Below are 19,697 nucleotides of genomic sequence, written 5' to 3'. Positions count from 1 at the left end.
CCTCTCCACAAAGAAATTTGAGTACATGCCCTGATAAATGTGTACTGATTTATAAATCACATACACGAAGTGATGAACTAATATGTATTATGAAACACAAAAATTAAGCGATGGGGCAAAACATTATAAAAATAAATTCTAATGTTTTCTTCAAATCTCAGTAGATGAGTGCACACTCCTCTGGTAGCCACTGACCTAAAGGATGGATCCCAAACTTCCTAGCACACACGATCTTTTGTGATCTGGCCTTTAGCCACCCCTCCAGCCCATCCATAACCAGTTCAAGCTACCTCTGTACTCTTCTTTAACCCTCTCCAGTCTACAAATTAACTTATTTTTCAATGCTTTATCAACCAGTAAGATCCTAGTAGTTATTTTATATCTGTGTTTATGCATTTGCTCGGAGTGGCCACTGTCTGCATGGCAAACTCCTGTTGATACATCAGCTCTAGCTCCAATATTCTGTCTTCTGAAGCCTTCTCCAACATCCTCACCACCATTACCAGAACTGTGAAAGATGTTGCAAGGACACAGGCGAGGGGCTTTGGCTGAAAAGCATGAATCAAAATGATTAAAGGTGTGGAAACTGTTGTTATGAGAATACTGATACTTGGTCAAACACATAAATGGTTAAATATGAGATGGGACTGGCAAGTTTAAAGAAGTGACAGTTTGATTCATTCTCCTTTTATTGGTGTAAAGAAATTAAACAACTTATTTCATAATCAAATATATGTATGATAACTTGGAAGAGTTTTTGCCTGAATTGTAATGAATTCTATTTTTATACTTTTAGCTATGAAACATTTCAAACACATTAGCAGGCAAAGAATAATACATAACAAACACTGATATACCCATCACTAGAATTAAGCAGATGTTAACATTTTGCCTTGTTTCATTTTTTTTTCTTTTCTGTTAGAAGAGAATTAAGTTACCAGGTATAAAGCTTTACCCCTCAATCCTTTCTCTGTCTCCCCAGAGATGACCAGTGTAGAAAGGATTTTCCTAGCCACTTTTTTAGAAAATATGATATGCAGAGAGCCCAAGGTAATTTCTGCCAATAGTGTAAAAAAGGCATAGTTAACAGGAGAGAAAACAGATTCTGCATTAGTGTAAACCAATTCATTATTGTGTATATGAAATGATGATTGGTTTGGGATTTTTCTTTTGCCACAGGTGATTTTAGAATAGGGGAACATGAATTCCAATTTCAACTACTATTTACTGGTGGCTATACTTAGTTCTGGTCTTGGTTTCATCTTCAGTAAAAGGTAACCTGTTCGTGCAGAATTTTTAAAAAATTTTTTTTTTCCAACGTTTATTTATTTTTGGGACAGAGAGACAGAGCATGAACGGGGGAGGGGCAGAGAGAGAGGGAGACACAGAATCGGAAACAGGCTCCAGGCTCTGAGCCATCAGCCCAGAGCCTGACGCGGGGCTCGAACTCACGGACCGCGAGATCGTGACCTGGCTGAAGTCGGACGCTTAACCGACTGCGCCACCCAGGCGCCCCAATGTGCAGAATTTTTTAAAGACTAAAACAGTTTGGGTTTTTTTTTAATTTTTTTTTTCAACGTTTATTTATTTTTGGGACAGAGAGAGACAGAGCATGAACGGGGGAGGGGCAGAGAGAGAGGGAGACACAGAATCAGAAACAGGCTCCAGGCTCTGAGCCATCAGCCCTGAGCCTGACGCGGGGCTCGAACTCCCGGACCGCGAGATCGTGACCTGGCTGAAGTCGGACGCTTAACCGACTGCGCCACCCAGGCGCCCCAAATAAACTTTAAAACATATGCACACCCACACACGTAAAAATAGCACAAGATAAATGCTTTAAAAGTAGTATCAATTATTATTACCAATTTAATTCTGTCCAGAATTCAAATTAGTCATGCTTGTTAGACTACAATATTTTTCAAGCCTTTCATGGTGTGTTATGCATAGGAAATATTTAATACTTTGGGGCAAACCAACAAAGCTGTTTGGGACTGGCCTGTAATACCTACTTCAAGGGCTCCAAGTGGCCCAGGCCATTCCATGAGATAAGGGGATTGATGGCTGTAGTGAGCAGGCATGCCAGTTGGGAAACCGCATCAGAGGATCAGGCTAGTAATGTAACTTGGTGGACTGGCCAACTTTTTACTGTCCTTTGCATGGTTAGAGACTACACCCCATCTGTGGAAAAGCCGCCTCACAAACGTGCCATTAGTTAAGAAAAGAATTCAGTAAAAAGACATAGATTGGCCTCACCTTTATTAGAAAAACAATTTCGTCTTGATCAAGTGGCATCATCTTCCTGGAACAATAAAATGAAAGTCTTGAAAGTGGAATTGTTGTTCCTAGGAAAGAACAAACTCTGGGTAGCACTTTACCATTTACAAAGTGCTTTTGAATGCATTTGTCACCTTGTGCACTCTCAACTACAACCCTGTGAGGCAGCTGAGAGATTGAGACGTGGCTGTTAAAGGTAATTGAAGGTTAAGTACAGATTTTCCAATTCAGTATTCTTTCTCAAGGTGATTGAGAGAATATCTTAGAAGTATGTTTTACCATTCTGCTATATTTCCCCAACAATGAGCTGAGGACATTAAAATTTTCACTAGTTTCAATTCCTAACAACCATATGCTTTAAAACCCAAGTTGAAATATACAAAATTCACACAGCTGCCTGTAGATCTGTCTCCAAGGTAAATCAAGGGAGAGGGTGCAGAAAGAGTAGTTTTGTGATTCCCCCGCCCCCCCCAACAAATTTCTAAACATAGTAATTTGGCTAGGATTAAAAAGAGAGAAACACGAGGTAATTTTTGTATTCAAGGCTAGGAAAAAGTGGTGCCTTTCAAAACAAAAGAGGAAAATTGAGTATGGGAAATGTACTTACTTGTTTTCTACTGCTGAGTAACAAATTTCTTCAAAATGCAGTAGAAACATGATCTCACAAATTTCTGAGGGTAGGAATCTGGGAGTGAATTAACTGGGTGTTACAGGCTGTGTCATAAGGTAGTAGTAAAATGTTAGCCAACACTAGAATGTTCTGAACACTTGATGAGGCTGAAGGGTGCAGTTTCAGAAAGACTCATGTGGCCTTTAGCGGGGAAGCCTGTTTCTTGCCCAGTGGACATATTTCTGCAGGACTGCTTCTCACATGGCAGAGAAATTTTCCCAGAGAAAAACCATTGAATAGAGGGAGCAAGTACCTTTTATTACTTAGTCTTATTGCCCGTTGTCTCTTCTTTTTTTTTTTTTTTTTTTTTTTTTTTGTATTTCTTAGAAGCAAATCACTAACCCTAGCCCACACTCAAGGGGAAGGAAATTAGGCTCCACCCCTTGAAAGGAATAGAAGTAAAGAATTTGGGGACATAGTTTAAAAACACACATACTAAATTTGAGCAGATTCTGTTAATGTAGTCAGTGAAGACAAAATGTAGGATATTTAATATGAGAATTACCCTCAGAAATTAAAGCAAATGAGCTCACTTAGATACTGAACTCTTGGATTCAAAAAATCAAAGAACTTGGAAATCAGATTAAGTAAGTTTAATTGGACTTGATGTTTATACGAAGCAGTTAAATAATAAATGGGTTTATGTAATAAATTCTGTAGTATTACCATATTTTCATGTTAATGGAACTTTAATATGATTGCTGTAGATTTCCAACTGATACCATACAGCGCTCAAAATGGATCAGGGCTGTTAATCGTGTGGACCCCAGAAGCAAAAAGATTTGGATCCCAGGACCAGGTGCTATACTATGTTCCAAACATTTTCAAGAAAGTGACTTTGAGTCATATGGCATAAGAAGAAAGCTGAAAAAAGGAGCTGTGCCTTCTGTTTCTCTATACAAGGTACTTAAATCTAGGTGTAAACAAAACTAAATTCTACAGAGCCTTTAAAAACCAAGATACCTCACATTATAGCTAGAATTTACAAAGATTTAAAAAAAAATCCTAAATCTTAAAATAAATCCATTAATAGATTTTAAATGTGTAGAAAACTAGGTTTTTGGTTTTTGGTTTTTAATCTATATGTAATATTAGTAATTCTGCTTTGAAGTTTTTAAGGTATATAGATGCAAATCATTTTCTAGACCCACATAAAGATTACTAAATTGATCACAAAAAGTAACTAGTAGATGCCTTAGAATTCAGGCTTTTGTTTGACAGTTTCCATAATACTTAGAAATTATGCCTTTTTCGGGCTCCTCCCAGTAATGTTGATCTTGACCAAAAATATACCTAATTGTTAGCATTGATATAGAGAGATATCTATGGAAAATAGAGGGCTTTCTATGAATCAGTCACCAGGATTAGTGTTACGTTCTTAGGTTTCTTTTTTTATGTTATCCTTTTACCCCTTGGCCACATTGCTGTACGCACTCCTCGCTCCACAGTCTGCAGTAGTCCTCTAGCTGTTCTCTGCTGACGCTATCCTTGCCTCCTCTTATCCATTGGAATTTCCTTTCGATATTGTTTTCTCTCATTCCTGTATTCAGAAGAATGTCATTGGTGTCAAATCCAAACTCCTAAGCTCTAAGAGCTTCCTCTTAATTGTGCATTTCTAACTGCTCCAAATTCTCTTTTCAAACCACATGTACTAACTTCTGTATATGTGATAAATTGACTAACTTTCATGCTTTTGTAAAATCAATAATAGTTACTATTTATTGAGACCTACAGTGGTCTAGGCATTGTGCTAGGAGATTTACATAAATTATTCTATTGTATCCTTAAAACAACTCTGTATTATTACAGTTATACAAATGAGGAGATGAGGGACTGTAGAGGTTTAGTGACAGCTAATAAATGAGGGAGCCATGATTAAACCCAGATTAGTCTCAATTCCAAAGCCCATGCTCTGTCCACTATGCCTTCCTTTTTGCACAAATAATTTTCCTGTCCCCTCCATTAAATCATGTCATTGCTGTCTTAAAACACTGCTCAAAACTCATTTCCACGAAGCCTTCCCAAATTACCACCTTTCTGTTGTTACTTAAACCATTTCAGAAACTTTCAACGTCACATTAACTTTTGACATCAGGTTACTATTTCTATATGGATGAAAAAAAACCCCAAAAAACCTTAAACCCTGTTCACATTTTCCTATAAATACAGTTGAAGAAATTAGAGATTATGACCTTTTTTTAAAACAACTCTCCACATTAAAGGTGAGTCCTTTGATTTAGTGGTATTTTTATAGACGGCCTTCTGTGTGATCATTTCAAAAATAACCTTAATTTTATATTTCTGTTGTAGGTTCTTCAAGGTGTACACCTTAAAGGTAAAGCAAAACAGAAAATCCTAAAACAGCCACTTCCTGATAATTCTCAAGAAGTTGCTACTGAGGACCACAACTACAGTTTAAAGAGACCTCTGACAATTGGTGCAGAGAAACTGGCTGAGGTGCAACAGATGCTACAAGTGTCCAAAAAAAGACTGGTTTCTGTGAAAAACTACAGGATGATCAAGAAGAGAAAGGGCTTACGACTAATTGATGCACTTGTCGAAGAGAAACTACTTTCTGAAGAAACAGAGTGTCTGCTACGAGCACAGTTTTCAGGTATGATGTTTCCCTTTTCTTTTTTCTTTCTTTTTTTTTTAAGTTTCTTTTGAGAGAGAGAGTGCGCACATGCATATACACATGTGTGTGGGGAAGAGGCAGAGAGAGAGGAGACACAGAATCCCAAGCAGGCTCTGTGCTGTGCTGTCAGCACAGAGCCCAATGCTGGGCTTGAGCTCATGAACCGTGAGACCATGATACCAAGAGTTAGATGCTTAACTGACTGAATCACCCACTGTTGCCCTGTGATGTTCCCTTTTCCTGAAATATCATTAAAGTATTTACTTCGCTGTTGCCTATGAAAACATGCTTTTAGCTGAGACCTGAAGTCTCAGGGTAAGCAAAAAGAAGGAAAAGTAATTGCCAAAATCCTTTTATGTATTTCCAGTTTTAAAAGTAATGTACTTATTATAGGAAAGGCAAAGAAATATATAATGATAAAAGTAACACATAATCCAACTACCCAGAGGTTAGATCATATGGCTTATACCATATACTGTACTTCTCATTTTTTATAAAGCACTTACTCACTTTACTGCAAATTCTTTTTAAACAATTTAAGTGCTTACATAATTTATCACCGAAGCGTTTTTGCAGTGGAGTCAAACCAGGTAATTTTCCAGTTCCCTTTGAGCTTGAAAATTCTTTGAGTCTCCATATATTATTTTCTAAAATATCCTATGGAAGATATACATGTCCATTGGAAAGACTACCTACTCTTTTCTTTGTGAACCAGCATATTTGAAGAGGGACAGAATAAGTATAGCCAACTTACTCTTTGATGAAAGCCAGCAGAGATTTTGGATTTACATCCTGGTAAAAAATAAGTATGTCTTGTTTCTAGAAAAGAGCAGGTACCTCCAAAGGAAGAGAATATTTTGTGTTTTTCTAGGAGGGGAACAGAGGTGTAATAAACAGGGATCCCCACCAGGAACAGAGGATTTTTTTTCCCCTCAAAGTAGGCAAGGTCATCTGTTCAATTTGAATAGCATCCTATTGCCAGAATTATTTCTTGTGTCTCATTTGTACCCTCAGATAAATAGTAACCAGGAAGCAAAATAAATAAATGTGCTCATAATCCAGAGACTTAATTTTATCCAGTTACTTTATCTTCTTCCCTCTTTCTCTAAAATTCTCCACTTAGGCTGCCAGTGAATAATAAAACATAGTGATTCAAGTTGAAACTTTCTTCTTCCCTCTTTTGAGTGAAATGATCCAGGATGAGCAGGATAAATTGGTCAAGAGGTCCTAAGATTGGATATTAGCCTTTGAAACAAACTCAGTTAAACTGTGATGGTATTTGTATTTGTACTCTGATGGCCACTGCTTTTTATATCCAAATGCTATGATCTGTACCTTAGAATGTTACTGTACACCTTCTTCATCACAAAGAATAAATAAATTTATTTTAACAGATTTTAAGTGGGAATTGTATAACTGGAGAGAAACAGCTGAGTACTCCACAGAAATGAAACAGTTTGCATGTACACTCTACTTGTGCAGTAGCAAAGTCTATGATTATGTAAGAAAGATTCTCAAGCTGCCTCATTCTTCCATCCTCAGGACGTAAGTGAATTACTTTTTAGATGCTAAATAAACAAGTATTTTATTATTTAATTGCATTTTATGTTTTGAAGCTATTCGTATTCAGACTCTCATTTGTTAGTCCATTTGCTCTTTTTAAAAACTTCTAGTGGTATTTGCATATTATCACAACAGCAGGTTTTCACCAACAAAATGAAGGTCTATAATCTGACAAACTTTTTGCATCTTCCAGACAGAGATATTCTCGGTGATAAAATTTGAATCTGAAAATGTTGGGATTTCTAATATACTTCAGTAGTTTTAATATCTGACTATCCTAGAAAAATCTACAATAGTTCTAGATTGACACCATTGGTTTGAGGCTAAGCATAAAAATCTGCATTTTTGTTAAGCACTGTAGTTGATGCCCAGTGTGGGTTGTTCAGGGAGGAAATTTTGGTAAATAATTTTGTAGGATTTGTGGTCAAAATACACGGATATATTTATAATTCACTTAGTATGAAGCAAATAACTCGGTGACTTTACAGTAATGTCTTATAAAAGTAATGCTCAATTTTTACTGTTTTTTATCACTGGTTTTACAGATGCCTTTTTATTTTTATTTATTTATTTATCGAGCTTAAAAATGACAGAAATATATTGTCTCACACTTCTGGAGGCTAGAAGTCCAAAATCAAGGTATTAGCAGGTTTAGTTCCTTTGGAGGGCTGTGAGCGAGGGGTCTGTTCCAGGCCTCTCTCCTTAACTTGTACTTGGTGGTCTTTCTCCTTGTGTATCCTTACATCATCTTCCCTTATGTATGTGTGCTTCTGTGCCCAAATTTCCTCTTTTTATGAGGACCAGTCTTAGGATTGGGATTCACCTAATGACCTCGTTTTAATTTGATTACCTCTGTAAAGACTGTATCTCCAAATAAGGACACTCTGAGGTACTGCGAATTAGGATTCCAATATATCTTTTTTGAGGGAGACAATTCAGCCCATAACAGTCACTTTCCTGATGCATAAGCCTCCCCATTACCTACAGACCAGAGGCTTGACTCCTTCCTGTGGTTTATTGAGCTTCCCGTGGTGCGGCCCCTGCTAAGCTCTGAGGCTCATCTCTGGCCTCCCTCCCTGCCCTTTAGCATTCCATGCTCCAATTGTAAGGTACTCCTTAATGGCCTCATTTTGCCACCAGGACTTACTATTCCCTGTGCCTGAAATGCCCATTCTCTCTCTTTATTGGTCCTAGTGATTACTCCTCAGTCTTCAGGCTCAAATTAGAACTCCTTTCAGAAGCCTGGCTTGCTGTAAGTGCTCCTCTCACACACATAAGAACTGAATCATAGTTCTTTTTTTCTTTTAATGTTTGTTTATTTTTTTTTGAGGGGGGGGGAGAGAGAGAGAGGGGTACAGAAGATCTGCACTTGATCTTAGCCAAAAGGCTGAGAAGCCATGATAGGTACAGAGGATCTGAAGTGGGCTCTGTGCTAACAGCAGAGAATCTGATGCAAGGCTCAAACCCACGAACCATGAGATAATGATGTGAGCCGAAGTCGGATGCTTAACCGACTGAGCCACCCAGGCACCCCAGACCTGAATCATAGTTCTTAAAACACTGTCTTCCCCACTGGACCATGAGCTGCCCAAGTATGAGGTGCATCTGGTTTTTTGTTACACTACCACCGAACCCCCAACTCTGCATTGTACCTGAAGCATTAAATGGTCCCTTGATAAATATTTGTAGAAAGAAAGAATGCCTGAATGGTCATTTAGCATTTTGAGTAGATGGAAGGAGGAAATGCAGTGGACCTTAAGTCGCTTTCTGAAGAGCAGTACTCCATTTAATTCAGTGCAGGTGGGACAGAGGCCAGCCAGGAGTAGCATCATCTCTCTCTCCTGGAAGGTACCTCTTGGTTTCTTATTACTTCAACTTTAAAACAGATTCAGGGGCTCTGAACTGGAGAAACTCTAAGAGAGCACATAGTCCACCATCCGCTGACCCCTCCCATTTTAAAGAAGGGGGAAATTGAGGGCTGGTAGGCAGTAGGACCTTAATTATATAAGGGAACAAGAATTCCTGGCCCCCCAAAGGTCCTTCTGGCTGGACTAAATCAAACTGACATGAAACTGATTAACAGGAGAAAATTAAATTTAATAGCTATACATACAGGGAATCCACATAGACATGGAAATTCCAAAGACAGACAAAAGAGGTATATATGTCATTCTGAACTAAGGAGATATGGGGATAGGGGTCTGGGATTTCAGAGGAAAGGCATGCACTTCACAGGGCAATAAGTGAAGCAGATGTTTGGTAATTAGATGTTTGCCCTACCATACATTTGGTTCACTTAGATAAAATCTATCTCTGTTAATAACTCTCATTCTGGGAAAGCCTCCCCAGTTTAGATTATTCTGTGTGGTTAGGAAGGGATAAAAGTTTCTCTTGAGCCTGCAGGGTCTCAAATGCCTTCAACTCAAAATAATCCACATGCCAGGGTATCTGGGAGGCTCAGTAGGTTAAACATCTGACTCTCGATTTCAGCTCTGGTCATGATCTCAGGGTTCACTTTGTGGGATCAAGCCCCACTTTGGCTTAGGCTCCATGCTGACAACACAGAGCCTGCTTGGGATTCTCTCCCTCCCTCTCTCTGCCCCCCTGCTCGTGGGCTCGCTCTCTCAAATAACAAATAATCCACATGCCAGAGCAGCACATTCTGGGGATCCTGTCCTGAACCCCTTCAATTATGATATTGTTGTTTTCCATTTTGGGGAAAACATCTGTTTTATTTTCTAATGGAGATATAATTAATGTATAACACTTTATTTGTTTTGGGTGTATAACAGGTATCCAGTATTTGTATATATTACAAAAAGATCACCACACTGTCTAGTTAATATCCATTCCACGGTTAAAATTACTTTTTTCTTACAATGAGAACTTTCAAGATCTACTCTCTTAGCAACTTTCTTTTTTTATTTAAAAAAAATTTTTTAGGGGCACCTGGGTGGCGCAGTCGGTTAAGCGTCCGACTTCAGCCAGGTCACGATCTCGCGGTCCGTCAGTTTGAGCCCCGCGTCGGGCTCTGGGCTGATGGCTCAGAACCTGGAGCCTGTTTCCGATTCTGTGTCTCCCTCTCTCTCTGCCCCTCCCCCGTTCATGCTCTGTCTCTCTCTGTCCCAAAAATAAATAAACGTTGAAAAAAAAATTAAAAAAAATATATATAAATTTTTTTAATGTTTATTTATTTTTGAGAGAGAGAGAGAGACAGAGAGAAAGAGAGAGAGAGAGACACCACAAGCAGGGGAGGGACAGAGAGAGAGAGAGAGAGAGAGAGAGAGGGAGACACAGAATCTGAAATAGGCTCCAGGCTCTGAGCTGTCAGCACAGAGCCTGATGTGGGGCTTGATCTCTGGGAATGGTGAAATCATGACTTGAGCAGAAGTCAGACGCTTAACCGACTGAGCCACCCAGGTCCCCCTCTTAGCAACTTTAAAATGCATGATACAGTATTATTAACCATAGTCACAATGCTGTATATTACATCTTCTTTTTAAAAATGATTAACTTTCCTCCACATACTATTAAAGTAATACTAATAAAAAATTTGGAAGTGAGAGAAAAGAATGGAAAATTCATTAATTGTTTATCTACCTTATATGTCAACAATTATTAACATTTAGGGGATTTGCTTCCAGTCTTGTTTCTGTGCTTAGATTTGCTAGCTTTTTTTTTTTTTTCCTTTTACATAGTTAACGATCTTTAATAGCTGCATAGTATCAGGTAGTTGTACCCCATTTATCCGGGGCATTCTCCAACTATTGGACATTTATATTGTTTCCGTTTTTGATTGTAGTGACCAGAAACATTTGGATAGTTGTGTATAGGCTTATTCACTCTCTTCTATCATCTGATTTTACTATTTAGGCCAGATATTATTCTTATTTATAAATGTCTACTTTTTGCTAGGCAGGAGATGTTTTTATAGATACTGTGTTGATATATCCCCCTCTCTACCTTTTGTTAGTCAAATTTTCTCTTTACTGGTTTTAAAGCACTGCTTATGGATTTTGCCCTGTGGTTTGTGTGAGACATTTCTTCATTTCCTGTAGTTCTCCATTAACTTCTGGATTAAATAGTCTCTGGCAATTCCAGCTCACACTGATCTTTTCTCTCTTTATGTCCATTTTGTATTTTTGCTATGACGCTATCTATTTAGTATAATTTTAGTACTCAAAAAATTGTTTATTTCTTTGGGTACTTTGTCTGAAACTAAAATACCTTGTTTAATATGTTAGTAATACATGCTTGTTATAAAACATTCAGACAATATGTAAGTATGTAAATACTGGAAAATGAAAAAGGTTTATAGACATTTTCCAGACCATTCCCCTAATTCCCAAGATAACTGCTATTAGTAGTTTGGTATATATTCTCTCAGACATTAAAAAAATATATATCCACAAAATTTTGTGTTAATGTCTATCTATTACTCTCATATATTGGAAGTATCTAAATTTTATCTTGACAGTTCTGAATAGTCAAACATATTCACATTTGATTACATTTCTATTTATTTTTTTATTAAAAAAGATATATCTTTTTAACACACCTCTGCTTATGTATTACATTTATAATCATTATAGTTAATATTTATTTGGTAAATTTATTTATTGGTCAGGAGTGGCCAGTGAGGCAGGAGGAAAATCAGGAGATGTGATGGCCTGGAAGCCAAGTGTAGAAAGTATCTCAAGGAGATAGTCCACTCTGTCCCTGCTGCTGGGAGATCAAGTAAGAGGAGGACAAAATTGACCATTGGATTTTGCAAGATGGAGGTCATTGATGACATTGACAAAAACAGTTGCAGTGGAGTGGTAGAGAGGTAGGCCTGGCCGAAGTGGGATCAAGGAAGACTGGAAGCCTAAGAAGCAGAAACAATGATTAAGCACTCCTTCAAGGAGTTTTGCTATGAAGGGAGCAGAGAAATGGGTCTGTGGGTAGAAAGGAGCATAGATGAAAGGGAGGGCACCTGTTGAGAGGGCACTTGTTCCAGCATGTTTGCATGCTTAAGGGAATGGTCTGGTAGAGAGGAGAACTGGTGGTGCATAAGAGAAGGGATAACTGTGGGGGATAATATCTAACACCATTGTGGAGAGAGGTTTAGCCTTAATTAGGAGTAGGGACAATTCATTCATTTAAACAGGAAGAGGCAGAGACACAGATTCAATAGGTTAGCAGATTTAGTGGTAGGAAAATGAGTTTTTATTGGATTGCTTCTGTTTTTCTCAGTGATATAAAGATAATAGCAGAGAATTGGGGAAGCAGAGATAAGTTTGGGGAGAGGGGTGCCTGGGTGGCTCAGTCGGTTAAGCATCCGACTCTTGGTTTCAGCTCAGGTCATGATCTCATGGTTTCATGAGTTCAAGCCCTGCCATCAGGCTCTGTGCTGGATTCTCCTTCCCTCCCTCTCTCTGTCCCTCTCCTGCTCACGCTGTCTCTCTCAAAAATAAATTTTAAAACTTTAAAAAAAAGTTTGAGGAGAAAAGAGACAATTTGAATAGTTGTTTTTCCTCCTGTGATGATGGAGAAACAGTTATATGGTAAACAATTAGATGATAACAGACCAAGCTAGACTCATTTTTTTTTTTTCAACGTTTATTTATTTTTGGGACAGAGAGAGACAGAGCATGAATGGGGGAGGGGCAGAGAGAGAGGGAGACACAGAATCGGAAACAGGCTCCAGCCTCTGAGCCATCAGCCCAGAGCCCGACGCGGGGCTCGAACTGACGGACCGCGAGATCGTGACCTGGCTGAAGTCGGACGCTTAACCGACTGCGCCACCCAGGCGCCCCTAGACTCATATTTTTGAAAACCCTTGTTCAGTGAGACAGGTACCTGCTTCACTAATTTCAACTTGTCATATCTTTTTCTAATTATTAGCCACTATCAGTCACCTCTGTAATTTTCTTTGTGTTGATGTTGGATTTTTATCAGTTCTCTCTTGAATTCTGTATGTCTAGAACCTTCCCAGAGCTGTGCTTCTTATAATTCCAGTTCTTTGGGTCTTTAAGGTAGTTTGGTTTTACATATCTTTTGTAAGAATGTCATAACATCCTCAGCCTTCCTTATCATAACAGTGATATATATGGTACGATCTTAGTAGATTTTCTCTGTCTCTAATTTTCTATTTAGGTTTTCATTGCGATTAATAAATTAGCTCCCTCTATAGGTAAGATGATGTGAGAGATTAAAAGGTAAACAAGACCATGGGAGGAGCTAAGAGTCTTTTTTTATTGTTTTTTAATGTTATCTATTTTGGAAAAGAAAAAAGAGTGCCAGTGGAGCTAATAGTCTTAAAGAAAAACACTCCTCAGCACGATGGCTCTTCAGTCTTGTATTTTTTCAGGCAGAGTTTTAAGCCACCCAACTGACTCCTTATAATCACTCTATAACTAAGCTATTGTTCAATTTAAAATATCCTCTTGGGGCGCCTGGTTGGCTCAGTTGGTTAAACATCAACTCTTGATTTTGATTCAGGTCATGATCTCACAGTTGTGAGTTTGAGTCCCACTTTCGGCTCCGTGCTGCTGGTGCAGAGGCTGCTTGGGATTCTCTCCCTCCCTCCCTCCCTCTTTCCCTCTCTCTCTCTCTCAAAATAAATAAACAAGACATTAAAAAAATACCATTTAGATATCTATTTAAAAATCAAGCTCAAAGAACAAGCTTTTTTAAAAAGCCTATTTAAAATAAAAACTTTTACAGGGCGCCTGGGTGGCTCAGTTGGTTAAGCGTCTGACTTCAGCTCAGGTCACGATCTCACAGTCTGTGGGTTCGAGCCCCGCGTCAGGCTCTGTGCTGACAGCTTGGAGCCTGGAGCCTGCTTCAGATTCTGTGTCTCCCTCTCTCTCTGCCCCTTCCCCGCTCATGCTCTGTCTCTCTCTCAAAAATAAATAAAAACATTAAAAAAAATTTTTTTTTTAAATAAAAACTTTTACATAGAGGCATTAAGTAGTTTCATAATATACTGACTCCATGTGCAGCACAGCATCTTTGGTGTTCATTTGAGAGTCAATCCTAATGCAAGAAAAAAAATTAAACAATTAAAATTTGGAGACCCGTTTGCAAAGGACACTCAATATACTACTGGGCTGTAGCACCCTGGTGGGTAACCACTGTCCTATTTTCTCATCTTACTGTTTCATCCTATTTTAAAATATAAACAACTGATTAATACATTTGTCTCTTAAATAGGTTATAAGCAGCTTAAAATTGATGTCTTTTGCATGCTGTGTGTTTTTCAAACCCATTAGTGCATCTTGAAATCAATTCAGTGGGTCATAATTGGCATTATACACACACATATGTTACATATATGTGTGCATGGCACGTAATGAGGGTAAATTTCATTTATGGAACTTTTAGTTTGCGGCAAAGTATGTGGAAAGCCCTGTCCTGAAATACTTAGGGCGAGGTACATTAAAATCTCAATTAGAGGCCTGCTGTCCAGGAAGTCCGGAATATAGCCCCCAAGTCAGAAATATAACATCCCAAAAAGTCATTTGAGTTACAGAAGTAAACTTTAGCTAAGATGAACATGTCAGTCTCTACCAGAGAATCCAATTTGTCTTATTTCAGATAGTTCTTAAACTTGGCTATTGTCTCTCCTGACCCTACAGCAAATTAGAGGTAAATTAGAACTGAGTGAAAAGGATTCTGAAGACAGCCACTAACAGTAATTGGAAAGCATAACCAGTATGGAAAGGTCAGGGACACTGCAAAAGAACTCCTAAGGTAGTAGTGTATGTACTTTGTGCAGGGCAGACAGATGCAGACGCCTTCATTGTTCCTTGAGGGCACAATTTGACGTCACAAGGAGCGGTGAGAAAAGCACTGTCAGGACACCAGGAAAGTTGGGCTTCACACTTGTATGCAGCTAGCAGCACAGCAAGGGCTGTGCGGCTTCACTTCTGCCTCTGTCCCCGTTTCCCAGTCTCTAAAATGAGGTAGATGTGCTAGATGTTCTCAAAGTTTCCTTCCCCTTCAACCGTTTTCTCATTTCATTGAATTTACAGGTAAGACTGGTTTATGATCTAAACATGACAGTTACAACAAACCGGGTAATTGTTTTGTATATATCTTAAAGAAGTAGATGAGCAATGGTGTATTGAAATACTTACTCTGTGTCTAAGCTTCTCTGTTATCTTAGTATTTTATGGTAACTATTTGAATAGATGCTTGAAAATGTCCATAGAATTTGGCTACTTATATTTGGCTGTGTTTCTATAGGGATCTGAAGCAACTTAGCAGCAGTTAATGTATTTTTTCCTTTTTTTTTTTTTAATTTCTTCATGTAGTTTTATATATATATATATATATATATTTTTATATTTCCCAGATGGTTATCCAAATGCAAACCCAGTCCAGGCTTCAACAGCAACATTTTTTCTTTTCTTCAGCGAAGAGTAGAGAACGGAGACCAGCTCTACCAGTATTGTTCACTGATAATAAAAGGCATATCTCTCAAGCAACAACTTCAATGGGACCCCAGCAGTCACCATTTGCAAGGATTTATGGACTTTGGCCTCGGCATACTTGATGCTGATGAAACGCCCCTTGCATCCGAAACTATTTTGTTAATGGCCGTGGGTATTTCTGGTCACTGGAGAACGCCTCTTGGTTATTTTTTTGTTAACAGGGCATCTGGATATTTGCAGGCTCAGCTGCTTCGTCTTACCATTGGCAAACTAAGTGACATAGGGATCACAGTTTTGGCCGTCACCTCTGATGCTACAGCTCACAGCGTTCAGATGGCAAAAGCGTTGGGAATACATATTGACGGAGACAACATGAAGTGTACATTTCAGCATCCCTCATCTTCTAGTCAACAGATTGCATACTTCTTTGATTCTTGCCACTTGCTCAGATTAATAAGAAATGCATTTCAGTATTTTCAAAGCATTCAGTTTATTAATGGCACGGCACATTGGCAGCACCTTGTGGACTTAGTAGCCCTGGGGGACCAGGAATTAGCAAACATAGAAAGACTCCCAAGAAAACTTGCAAATTTGAAAAACCACGTGCTGAAGACGAACTGTGCTGCCCAACTGTTCAGTGAGAGCGTGGCCAGCGCGTTGGAGTGCTTGCTATCGTTAGGCCTGCCTCCTTTTCAAAACTGTATTGGAACCGTCCATTTTTTACGCTTAATTAACAACCTGTTTGACATTTTTAATAGTAGAAACTGTTATGGAAAGGGACTTAAAGGACCTCTACTGCCTGAAACTTATAGTAAAATTAATCGCGTGTTAATTGAAGCCAAGACAATCTTTGTTACATTATCTGACGCTAGCAATAATCAAATAATTAAAGGTAAGCGAAAACTAGGATTCCTGGGATTTTTGCTTAATGCTGAGAGCCTAAAATGGCTCTATCAGAATTACGTTTTCCCAAAGGTCATGCCTTTTCCATATCTTCTGACTTATAAATTCAGTCAAGATCATCTGGAATTATTTCTCAAGATGCTTAGACAGGTATTAGTAACCGGTTCTAACCCTACCTGTATGGCATTCCAGAAAGCTTACCATAATTTGGAGACCAGATACAGATCACAAGACGAAGCCTTTCTAAGTGAAGTAAGCATCCTTGACATTTCAATTGCTCGAAGGACAGACTTGGCCCTTTGGACCGTTCAGCGTCAGTATGGCGTCAGCGGCATAAAGACTCTTTTTCACAAAGAGGATATTTGCCGAGACTGGTCTAATTGTTCGCTAAGTGAGGCGTTACTAGATCTGTCAGATCACAGGCAAAAACTCATCTGTTGTGCCAGTTATGTTGCAAATAAGTTATCTGCTCTTTTAACTTGTGAGGAGTGCATCAGTGCACTGTATGCATCAGATCTCAAGGTTGCTAAAATTGGGTCACTGTTGTGTGTTAAAAAGAAGAATGGTTTACATTTCCCTTCACAAAGTCTTTGTCAAGTCATAAATATTTGTGAGCGAGTTGTAAGAACCCATTCAAGAATGACAGTCTATGAACTACTTCCTAAACAGAGAGAATTGTATCTTCAGCAGAAAATATTATGTGAGCTTTCTGGGCATATTTATCTTTTTGTAGATTTAGATGAGCATCTCTTTGACGGAGAAGTGTGTGCCATCAATCACTTTGTAAAGTTACTAAAGGATATAATAATCTGTTTCTTAAAGATCAGAGGTAAAGATGCAGCTCAGTACCCTTTAAAACACCATTCAGAAAGAATTGAAATGAAAACTTTGCCAAGAATACACTGGTCATCATTACAGGATTACAGATGTTCAAGTTTTGCTAATACCAATAAATGCAGGCATTTGTTAAGTAATGATGGATATCCATTCAAATGAGGGACCTAAAATATATTAAAATTTTCATGAAATATTATTGGTCAACATTTAAAGTTCAACCTACCATATTTGATAAATTGACCATTCTGCACAGTTGACAAGTTTGTAATACTAGGATTTCTAATTATGCGTATTATAAAATCTGCTTGTACTTGGTATGGTTTGCAACATTTCAGTTACTCGGAATGTAGAACGCAGTTAAGTCAGTAGGAACAGACCAGCCAACAGATGCTGCCTTTGAATATACTACTATAAGACTGAGTAGTGAGACTGGACATACTTTTTAACTTGTTCAGTCTACTTTAAAACGAGAGAGAATAACAACAACTAAGAGTCATTAAAACATTGACTTCTTTTATAAATAGACTACATTCCCTAAAAGAGCTTTGGTTTACAGCTCTTAAGAATGTTGACAGGAAAAAAAAAGAAAAAAAAAGAAAAAGGAATATAAAACCTTGGATGTAATTTTTACATGTGAAAATCTAGATGTGGTTTGAAAATTAGGCTGGGTTAAAATATCAAATACCACAAAATCCCTTTGCCAGGGTACCCTAAAATGGAAATACTTAGGCTTTATCGGGCAGAAGGTAAGCACATGTGCCATGAGATGGTTCCGTGTGCTGCAGCGAAGTTGGGGAATGTAGTCTGAGAAGTAAATAGGGGATGTCATTTTCACAATCCATTGTCCTTGGACTTCAAAATACTACTTTTGAATAATAGAGTGGATACTTACTTGACTCCACTGGAAGAGCCCCATGCTCATCAGAGAATGAGGAGAAGCCTTATTTCAAGCTCTTCTGAAGTGTCCTTGTGTTTTGCAGGGAGGCTGAAATATATTTTCAGTATTGAATGAATAAAGGGACTTCACACCATCCAATTAATAAATTAGAAAAAGATGGGCAGTTGAGACAGTGGTTATGAAAATATTTGTCTTAATTATATGATTAGTTTTTTCAGAAATTTAGGAGAAGCTTAAATGATCTGAAGATGGAAACATACCTAAGGACAATTTTCTCCTTTCTGTCACACCCAGACTTGAAAAGATGAGTAGAAAAACGTAGGTATATGTTGTACTTTCACATATGAGGAGTGTTTTAAATGGATAAAAGAAGAAACAAGCGCATGATTCCCCTATGTGTGTAAAACATCTACTCTTTGTATGCGAATAGTCATGAAGTATAATTAATATGAAAACTTAAAATTGCAAAAGATTAATGACTAGACAAAACTTGAGTTTTATTAACTGAAATTCTCCTTAAATTATATATTTTGATATATTTGTTTTGTTCTACCTCAAACAAAGGTTTAAGTTTGGAGATGTAACCAGAGTTGTACTAAATTTTATGTAAGAGCTATCGCTGAGAAGTCTCAATAGTGTGGGTTGTATTTGCAATGGAATTTTAGATACACCAGGATGAATCTTATTTAAAAGAATCCTGCTTGTAAATCACCACCTTTAACTTATTGCTTATATAAATCCAAGTTTTGTCCAGATCTTTACTTAAAACTAGGTTTATATCTGTAGGTGTCTCATGTTCTTTGCTGTTGCATTTTACTAATGTACTAGTATATTCTGTAGTTTAATTAGTGTTTTGCACTATTTGAGTGCTGGATAAATTGGACAAATATTGACAACAGGAATATTTCCTTTACTGCCTTTTTAAATTTTTTTTAACGTTTTTATTCATTTTTGAGAGACAGACTGAGCAGGGAGGGGCAGAGAGAGGGAGGGAGACACAGAATCCAAAGTAGGCTCCAGGCTCTGAGCTGTCAGCACAGAGTCCGACGCAGGGCCTGAACCCATGAACTGTAAGATCGTGACCTGAGCTGAAGTCCGACCCTTAACTGACTGAACCACCCAGGCACCCCTCCTTCACTGCCTTTAACAGTTAATTGCTCTTGCCTTAGTGAAAGTATTTCTTTTTTTTTTTTTTAATTTTTTTTTTAACGTTTTATTTATTTTTGAGAGAGAGAGAGACAGAGCATGAATGGGGGAGGGTCAGAGAGAGGGAGACACAGAATCTGAAACAGGCTCCAGGCTCTGAGCCATCAGCCCAGAGCCCGACGCGAGGCTCAAACTCACGGACCGCGAGATCGTGACCTGAGCCGAAGTCGGACGCTTAACTGACTGAGCCACCCAGGCGCCCCTTAGTGAAAGTATTTCAAGTCTGATATCAAGTTTACTTAACATGATATGCTTTATGGTGAATTTTTAAAATAAATTATTCATATTTGA

General features: G+C 38.2%; 1 protein-coding gene across 2 annotated transcripts in view; it reads left to right on the top strand.

The window, feature by feature from the left end:
• Positions 1–19,697, top strand: part of THAP9 (THAP domain containing 9) — a 22,029-nt gene extending 2,332 nt beyond the window's left edge. Inside the window, exons 2-5 of one of the 2 annotated variants that reach the window (XM_003985230.5) lie at positions 3,652–3,847; positions 5,255–5,558; positions 6,974–7,124; positions 15,484–19,697. In XM_003985230.5, coding sequence (XP_003985279.2) covers positions 3,652–3,847; positions 5,255–5,558; positions 6,974–7,124; positions 15,484–17,461 — 2,629 coding nt within the window. In that variant the 3' untranslated portion in view covers positions 17,462–19,697. The remainder of the gene's footprint in view (positions 1–3,651; positions 3,848–5,254; positions 5,559–6,973; positions 7,125–15,483) is intronic. The other variant, XM_019829306.2, reaches the window with a different exon arrangement.

The sequence above is a fragment of the Felis catus genome, chromosome B1 (assembly GCF_018350175.1).
Source record: "Felis catus isolate Fca126 chromosome B1, F.catus_Fca126_mat1.0, whole genome shotgun sequence".
NCBI classification, from domain to species: Eukaryota; Metazoa; Chordata; class Mammalia; order Carnivora; family Felidae; genus Felis; species Felis catus.
The sequence above is the reverse complement of the archived record's forward strand: the minus strand, read 5'-3'. Positions and strand labels throughout refer to the sequence as shown.